The 9,226-nt window shown below is 56.0% G+C and overlaps 1 protein-coding gene across 1 annotated transcript in view; it reads right to left on the bottom strand.

Annotated features, from left to right (window-relative positions):
• Window positions 1–8,960, bottom strand: part of sema5a (sema domain, seven thrombospondin repeats (type 1 and type 1-like), transmembrane domain (TM) and short cytoplasmic domain, (semaphorin) 5A) — a 145,500-nt gene extending 136,540 nt beyond the window's left edge. The window contains exons 1-2 of the mRNA XM_073830555.1: window positions 8,937–8,960; window positions 7,999–8,829 (exon numbers count right to left, since the gene is read on the bottom strand). Of these exons, the coding sequence (XP_073686656.1) occupies window positions 7,999–8,829; window positions 8,937–8,960 (855 nt within the window). The remainder of the gene's footprint in view (window positions 1–7,998; window positions 8,830–8,936) is intronic.
• Window positions 8,961–9,226: the final 266 nt, after the last annotated feature.

The raw sequence follows: 9,226 nt of genomic DNA, 5'->3' as shown, positions 1-9,226 counted from the left end.
TAACCATGATTAATCTCATGACTTCCACAAACAAAATAAAACAGTAATAAACAATATCAAATTTTCTTTTAAAATATTGCGTTATTTAACACTGATAGACTTAAAAAAAATCTTTATTTTACATGAAGGTTGTAATAAAGAAGAATAAAGAATTTTATGAATTAAACCAAGCATATTTATTTATTATTTATATACATATTTATTTTAAGCATTTTTATCTTTACATGAAGCTTGTAATAAAGAAAAATAAATATTTTTTATTAATTATACAATGCATATTTATTTGTTATTTATATATGTAAGCTTTTTTAAAATCTTACTTTAAATGACGGTTGTAATAAAGAAGTATATATAATTTTATGAATTAAACCAATCATATTTATTTATTATGTGTATACATATTTATTTTAAGCTTTTTTTATCTTTACATGAAGCTTGTAATAAAGAAAAATAAATATTTTTATTAATTATACAATGCATATTTATTTGTCATTTATATATGTAAGCTTTTTTAAAATCGTCTAGGTTACGAAGGTAACCCTCGTTCCCCGAAGGAGGGAACGGAGACGTTACATTGGGATCTCGCCTGAGAGACCGATCACCTCTGAGCCTTATTAAAAAGGCCAATTGAAAATTGGCGAGTGGACGTGCGCGCCGGCCACGCCCCCGTACATACGGGTATATAAGATGGCTGCGCGCACCACTCAGTCAGGCTTTTGCTGAAGAGCCGGGAGAGCCCGGCGTCAGCGCGACGCCAGGGGCGTGGCAGGGGAATGTAACGTCTCCGTTCCCTCCTTCGGGGAACGAGGGTTACCTTCGTAACCTAGACGTTACCCCTTCAGTCGAATCACTTCGACGTTACATTGGGAACAAACCCATGGAAAAGGCCACGACCCTGACGCCGCGTTACGCAACAGCTTCACGTGCTGACAAGTATACGTGCCGGCAGGCGAAGTGTAACGTAACCTTCCCAACGCCCTGGGGCCCAATAAGGGGGCCCCTCCAGGGATGCCAGTTGTACTGAAGCATGGGTTGGGGGGGCGGAGCACATGAAATTTTACATGTGGAATAAGAATAATTCAATATATCCATAAAAAGTTTTTTGGGGATATACGAGGGAAACAGCGGTCTCCTCCGCTGGAATAATAAAAAACTAAGCCACAACCTGCGGGGCGAAGGAAACCCAGGCAGGATCACAGTGCAGGACTACTCCGCGCCTAGCCCTGACTGCGGGGCAGGAGGACCCAGGGTTCGCCGGAGGGAACATACTGGGAAATAGCGCACGGATCCACGTGGGAATGGCGCAGCAAGCCGACACCAGCCGGTCTTCCCGCTCGCCTGAGAGTCCCTAAGTTAGGACACGGGAGAACGGCCTCTACGCAAGGTTGGAGAACCAAGCGAAGGTAGGGTGTCGCCCAGCCCGCAGCTTCCGATTTTTACATCTGCTGGTGAGGTGCCATGAACCAAGGATCACGGCTGTCCCTGGGTATAACAGGGAGGGGCATCTACCACCATTTAGCCAACCTCAGTTCGGGGAGCATTCCCTTTCTGCGAATCCCGAGGCAGATGAAGTTGCTGGTGCGGCTGAAGTGCCGAGTGATTCAGTCTCACATATTTAACGACACTACATCGCACGACTGGGTCTGCCTCCTCCAGAGCAGAGCTTGCAGGTCTACCACCTGGTCGCGGAAAGGCGTGGTGGGGACCTTGGGCACCGAGCCGGGGTCTCGACGGTAACGTGGAGAACGCCGGGCCCGAATTCTCGACACACTTTGCTGGCAGAGAAGCTTGTAGGCCCTCTTGATGGGAGCCAGGGCAGTCAGGAGCGCTATCTTAATGACAGGAACTTTAGCTCGACTGAGGCCCGTGGCTCCAACGGAGCGACCCGCGGCCCTGAAAGGCGACGGGGAGGCCCACGAGGTATGAGGTGCGTGCTAAGCACCTCTGAGGAACCTGAGCTTGTCGGTAACTTACCCTCTTAAAGGAAGCCGGGGCAGTCAGGAGTGCTGTCTTACTGACAGAAATTCTAGCTCGACTGAGGCCCGAGGCTCCTGAGGAGCACCCCGCGGCCCCGAAGGGCGACGGGGGGGTCCCAGAGGGTATGAGGCGTTACTTGACAGAGAAAACTTGTAGGTCTCCTGCCCTCTTAACGGGAGCCAGGGCGGTCAGGAGCGCTGTCTTGATGACAGGAATGCTAGCTCGACTGAGGCCAGTGGCTCAATTGTAGCGTCCCGCGGCTCTGAAGGCGACGGAAAGGCCCCAAGAGGGTGTGGGGTGCGTTCTGGGCACCTCTGGGAAACCTCACGGCCAGTGAATGCTTACCTACTTAGCTCCATCTACTGCATGTGATATGCGGCGAAGCAGCGGCATATACTTAGAGTGAGGGGACAGTCTGCGCTCAACTCTCCTGCAGGAAGGGAAGCATACTGCAACCGTGTAACTCTGTGGAAAGCCAGCAAATAGACCTCATCTCAGTGCGAGCCTGCCTAGTCAAGGGAGCTCGGTACTGAGTGATAATTGTATCACGGCCTGCGAAGGCCGGAGAGGTCTGGGTGTCATCCCGTGCCCTACAGGGAGGGACTGCCGCGAGGGAACGGTTACTAGACCTGAGCCTGGGTGGGCCATTCTTGTAGCGCAACCAACAGACTTACTCCTCGTCCTCCCTGGACTTGCACAGAGTCTGTGCAAGGAGGCTCGCTGGGGAAGGGCGTACTTGGGCCCCAGAGGTCAGCTGAGTGCCAGCGCTACTCTGAAAGAGGCAGCTGGTAATGAGAGCAATCGGGGGCGAGCGGATGTGGCTGGCCTACCGATATGCTCCAAACTAGCTGCGTCACGGGGTGGAGTCGCCATCCTGCAGGTGGTGGACTGCCGTGAGAGCCGATAGGCTGCACGGTTGAGTTTACCTGCTTCAAGTGAATGGCAAGTAGCAAAATCTGCCACGTACTCCCTGGGAGCAGATGGAGAGGCTGTAAGCCTCTGTCGTACATGGCAACCCAACCCGCGGTAAGCCACGGGCTGGCTTGTCGGCCAAACTGCGGGAAAACGCCAGTCCGGAGTGGGCCGAGATGCCATGCCCATCATGGGACTCGATCGTGCTGAAGCGGTCTCACATGAACAAGCTTAGCGGCTCTTAGCGGCTAGAGCTGTCATGTGCCCCAGGAGCCTCAGTTTGAGAGAACCGCTGTGTTGTGCCTGATTGACTCAGGAACTACAGCACTGACTGCGCGCACTTGGTAGTAAGGCGGGCTGTCTTGAGGACCGAGTCGGGCTCCCGACCGAGGAAACGAATTTCCTCGGTTGGCCTGAAGAACCAGATGGCGGGGGTGCCGAGGCACCAGGTCCCAATGTTCGCACAACGGAACTCACGAGTGGGCTGGTAAAGCACCAGTCGAAGAGACGGTTGAAGACGCGAATACCTGTCTGCCGAAGAGGGGACAGGGGAGCTCCCATGGCCTAAGAAGGCAGGAAGGAGAGGGACTAGCCAAATGGACGCACCTCGCGCTGAGCGCTCGATCCCCGGGGCAGACCGCCGAAGGGGTGTGCGCCGGGGAAGATCGAGACGCGACAGCGGGTGCCCTTCAGGCAGATGGCTGCAACCCAGCCCTGGAGACGAAAACATACTTGTATGTGCGTCGTCGTGAGCATGTGTGCCGACAGCCTAAGAAGGGATCGGAACAGAGCTCCATCCAGGGCGGATGTTAACCCACCACTCTAACTGGACACGTGAAGTCAGGACACTTATCAAACCCCGACCTCGTCCCGGCTGGAGAGACAGGCTGGATCGCGTCCTTCGCCAGTAGGAACGCGACCTCCGCAGGCAGAACAGAGGCACACCTGCTTCTGAATAAAGAATGTAAGGGGTACCTGTGAGTCTGGGCGGACGCCTGGAGCCGGGCCGTACCGTCCGTATCAACCAGTGTAGTGGTATCAAGGGAACGTTGACCGGCGTGACCGTGGTGGGGCAGCCTGGGGAAAGACAGGGAAGGAGACAAAACCCAGAAGGATAAACGTCCTGGAGAAGTGTCTAACTGCACTAAGCAGTGCTTACCTACTTCCCTGGTTCCCGCGCTGGCGACATCCGGTCCCGAGTCTGGTTCCGAGGAGTGGAAGTGCTGCTCAGGAAGGAAACTCGGGGCCGGGGCCCCAGAGGTGAGAAGGCTGGGTCTTTCTGTGATTTCAAATGACCGGCTAAGTCCCGCTTCCAGCGGGAGTGCCGACAGAGTAGCTCTCTCCACCTCCGGGGGTGCTCGCATCAGGGACGCTTCGAAGCTCGCCTGCGAGGGTCTTCCGTCGCAGGACCCTGAGAGGCGAGCGGCGTCCCTCTCCCACGGGCGGCTCGACGTCGGCTGCGAGCCTGGATCGTGTGGCTCAGCAGGGGACGGAGCTGCGGGGGGACGCCCTCGGCGACGGGCAGGCGGAGGCGGGGGCCCAGGCGGCGGAATGGTAACTTTGCGGCGGGGCAGGATATGTTGGACGGCCTCCGTCTGCCTCTGGACCGTTGGAGCGCCAGAGGAGATGCCCAGCCCGAACGACGGGGAGGCGTACTGCTCTGGCATCTCGACGGGGTATGCTGATGGGCGGAGGATCGCAGGCTTTTGGGGGCCGGCGATACGTTCGACGCCGCTGAGCAAAAACCCTTCACGGTGTCGCCGAATAGGCCGCTCTGGGGAATGGGAGAGTCGAGAAAGCGAACTTTGTCGGCCTCTGCCATCCGGGCCAGAGTCAGCCATAGGTGGCGTTCCTGGACCACGCAGGTGGACATCACCTGACCAAGGGGACACGCCGCGACCTAGTAGCCCGAAGGGCGAAGTCAGTGGCGGCGCGGAGTTCTTCAAGTACCCCCTGGTCAGGACCACTCTCGTGCAGGCCTTAAGGTGCTTGCACCTGGCACTTTTGCAGTGTTGCCATGGCCTGCAGTGCGGGGCAGCGTGTCGGGGGGCGCAGAAAAGGCCCAGCCGATGAGGGCGGAAGAATTTCACATGCCCTAAAAGGGAGACGCGGAGGGCCCCACCAGGCGGCCGCGCCCGCGGGCAAAGGTGCACCGCGATGGCGCGCCCGACCTGGGGGACCGCCACGTACCCCTTGGCTGCCCCGCCATGGAGAGTGGCGAGGGGAGAGGAGCTGGAGAGCGCGTCAAATGAATAGGGCGCCATAGATTTTGTCAGCTCCTCATGCACATCCGGTCAGAACGGGACCGGGGGGGAGCGCGGCGCTGCCGCCGGGCCCCCCCCAGGAACCAGTCGTCCAGCCTAGAAGGATCGGCCGGGCCCCTGAGGAACCTTCAAACCGATCCCCCCCGGCTGCCCGGAGAAGCATAGCCGACAGTTCGACATCAACCTCCAGGGGGGCAGCGACCAAGGGTGGGCGCCGCGCCGCGGGAAGAGATGTGTCACCGTCTGACTCTCCCTCTGATGCTGTGACAGACATCTCATCCTCTGCAGGAGCACCGAAGGAGACGCTCAGCCCGCCAGGCGGGGAAGCGTCTGCTGCGGAAACTCAACGGGACCGCGCTGAGATAGAGAGGTCCGCAGGGCTTTTTGAGCCGGCGGAACGCTGTCTATTGTAATTTGAATGTCCCCCCCCGCGCTCCACCGCGGTGGCCGAAGAGCATAGGCGGCTCAACGGCTGACCACGGGAGGGAGGCGGGGGGAGCCAGCTCGCGAACGAGCGGCGGGACTTCAGCGTGGTCATGGTCATGCTTTCACCGCATGAACCATTCATGAGCACCACCCCAGTGTGCTCAAAGCCTAAACACGTGAGGCAGCGCTCATGTCCGTTCGCTGAGGAGAGGAAACTACCACATCCAGAAACGCACGGCCGAAAAGACATCCTGAAAAGAACGTCTAAAACGTCCGCTAGAAATTGCTCTTTTGTGATCCCGGTTTGCCCAGGGAGGCGCCGCGGGGCAATGCACTCGCCGGGGCTGCTCGCTGGAATGCAAAAAGGCTTTATATGGCCGTGAAAACGGCCGCCCGCGGGACCGCGCTGGCGGCTGCCAAACAATGCTCTTTCTGTGAAACACTCTTTTAGTTATGGCAGCGCAGCAGCAGGTGTTAGGAAGCAGACAGGACAACAAGGTAAGTGCAACAGATATATATGTTTATTGAATGCAGCGATGCCGGAGATGTGAGAAGACCCTGAGACTGGTGAGTATGGCAGACGTTGAGAGGATGGGAGTTGAATGAGCCGGGTATTGAATCGGGATGTAATCTTTCTTGCAGGAATTGTGCAGCGGGGATTGAGTGGCCGATCCCGTGGACGGAGTGAACACAGACTTATGGCACACACCACTTAGAGCTGACGCTGACAAACTTGGAGATGGCGATTCGGAAGACTGGAACTTGGAAGACTGGAACTTGGAAGACTGGAACTTGGAAGACTGGAACTTGGAAGACTGGAAACTCGGAAGACTGGAACGAGACAGAATTCAGGTAAGTAATTTCAGGCAACGATTGATAGCGAAACTCTTGGGAAGAGAGACACTACAGTCCGCTTTCGTGGGAACGAGCCCGGACAGTGAGTGTGGTGTGGCGTGCTGCTTTATACGTGGTGGTGATGATGGCGTGCAGGTGATGGTGATTAAAACTCAGGTGACGGTGATCTGGGCGTGACAGAGGGTGTGGAGCCTGGCCAATCCGTGACACTACCCCCCTCCCCAGGGCCCGCTCCTGAGGGCCGAGATCTTCTGCGCCGTGGTGGTCTCCCTCGTCCCCTAGGTGCAGGAAACTCCGGGTGATTAGTGTGGAACTCCTCGGTGAGCGTGGGATCGAGGATGTCTTCTCTTGGGACCCATGACCTCTCTTCAGGTCCATACCCTTCCCAGTCTACCAGATATTCGAGGAGACCACCACGACGACGGGACCGGAGGATCTCTCGGACGGAATAGACGGCGCCCTCATCCAGCATCAGGGGGGGAGGAGGTTCCTCTTCATGGCCAGGCTCTGTGGAGGAAGTGAGAGGTGGGTGAAATGGTTTTAGGAGGGAGACGTGGAATGTAGGATGGATGCGGTATTCCGGAGGGAGTTGGAGTTTGTATGTGACCGGGTTTACCTGTTCCAGGACTTGGAAGGGACCAACAAACCTGGGACTTAACTTTTTGGAGGGCAGCCGCAGACGGATGTCTCGGGTAGACAGCCAAACCTGGTCACCTGGCCTGAATTCAGGAGCCGCAGTCCTCCTCCGATCCGCTTGGGTCTTCTGTCTGCGGACTGCCCTCTGTAGGTGGTGATGGGCCTCGTCCCAGACCCTCTCGCTCTCCCGGAACCAGTGATCCACTGCGGGGACCTCAGATGGTTCACCATTCCAGGGGAATAGAGGTGGCTGGAACCCGAGGACGCACTGGAATGGTGTGAGGCCGGTGGATGGTTGCCGCAGTGAATTCTGGGCGTATTCGGCCCAGCCCAGGAACTGGCTCCAGGAGTTCTGGCGGCCATGGCAGAATGTCCGGAGGAACCGCCCCACTTCTTGGATTTTCCTCTCCGTCTGGCCGTTGGACTGCGGATGGTAGCCAGAGGAGAGGCTGACGGTCACACCTAGGAGCCGGAAGAAGGATTTCCAGAGGCGGGAGATGAACTGTGGACCACGATCGGATACCACATCCTCAGGTATGCCGTATTGACGAAAGACATTATTGAACAGGAGCTCCGCGGTTTCAAAGGCAGTGGGTAATCCTTTCAGGGGTAGGAGCTTGCAAAACTTCGAGAAGCGGTCCACAATTACCAAGATGCAGGTGTTTCCATCCGACTCCGGTAGATCCGTCATGAAATCGACTCCCAGGTGTGACCAGGGGCGGTTCGGGATCGGCAAGGGATGGAGCTTGCCTGCTGGTAAGTGTCTGGGGCTCTTGGACATAGCACATTCTCGGCATCCTTTGACGAAGCGCTGCACATCCCTTGCCATCCCAGGCCACCAGAAACGTTCGGACAACAGCGAGAGGGTGTTGTTGGTCCCGGGGTGCCCGGTGCCCAGGGAAGTATGGATGGAACGGATGAGATCTACCCGTTGTGTCCTGGGGATGTAGCGACGATCAGGAGGACAGCCCGGCGGAGGACGAGGGACGGGAGTGGCGACACTTGGAGGGGCTGACCATTCTATGGGGCTGACTATGATATTGTCTGGGAGGATGTTGCAGGGAGATTCAGTGATATCGGAAGAATCATGAATTCGGGACAAGGCGTCGGCTCTGACATTTTTTGGACCTGGGCGGTAGGAGATGGTAAATTGGAATCGTGAGAAGAAGAGTGACCATCGGGCTTGGCGTGGACATAGGCGTTTGGCATCACGGAGGTACTGGAGGTTTTTGTGGTCGGTCAATACCAGAAATGGATGTTTGGCTCCCTCCAGCCAGTGTCGCCACTCCTCCAGGGCAAGTTTAATGGCTAGGAGTTCCCTGTTGCCGATGTCGTAATTCCTCTCCGCCGGGTTGAACTTCCGGGAGAAGTAGGCACATGGATGGAGCAATTTAGTGGTTCCGTGATGCTGGGATAAAACTGCCCCCACGCCGGTAGTGGAGGCATCTACCTCGACGATGAAAGGGAGTTCAGGATTGGGGTGTCGCAGGATGGGTGATTTGGTGAAGGCTCTCTTGAGGGACTGGAAGGCTGCGGCAGCTTCGGGATTCCAGGATAATTTGGATGGTTTACCTTTGAGTAGGTTGGTTAGCGGCGTGGCAATGAGACTGTATCCTTTGATGAACCGACGATAAAAGTTGGCAAAGCCAAGAAATCTCTGAAGCTCTTTGACAGATGATGGTTGGGGCCAGGATGTGACGGATGACACCTTCCTCTCGTCCATGCGGATACCTTCATGGTCGATGATGTAACCCAAAAACTGAACAGATGGAAGATGAAATGAGCATTTTTCTGCCTTGAGAAACAGCTGGTGCTCCCTGAGTTTTTGGAGGACCTCCGCAACGTGGTGGATATGTTCGGTCTCACTCCGGGAGTACACGAGGATGTCATCTATGTAGACTATAACAAATCTGTGGAGGAACTCCCGGAGGACTTCGTGGATGAAGTTCTGAAATACGGAGGGGGCGTTGACCAGGCCATAGGGCATGACCCGATATTCGTAGTGCCCGGTAGGGGTCACGAAAGCCGTCTTCCACTCGTCCCCCCTCCGTATTCTCACCAGATTGTATGCGCTGCGGAGGTCCAACTTGGTGAAGATGGTGGCTGACCTTAGTTGTTCCAGGGCCGCAGGGACGAGAGGAAGGGGGTATTTGAAT

This window comes from Garra rufa, chromosome 24 (assembly GCF_049309525.1).
Source record: "Garra rufa chromosome 24, GarRuf1.0, whole genome shotgun sequence".
Classification (NCBI taxonomy): Eukaryota; Metazoa; Chordata; class Actinopteri; order Cypriniformes; family Cyprinidae; genus Garra; species Garra rufa.
This window is presented reverse-complemented; position numbering and strand designations above follow the sequence as displayed.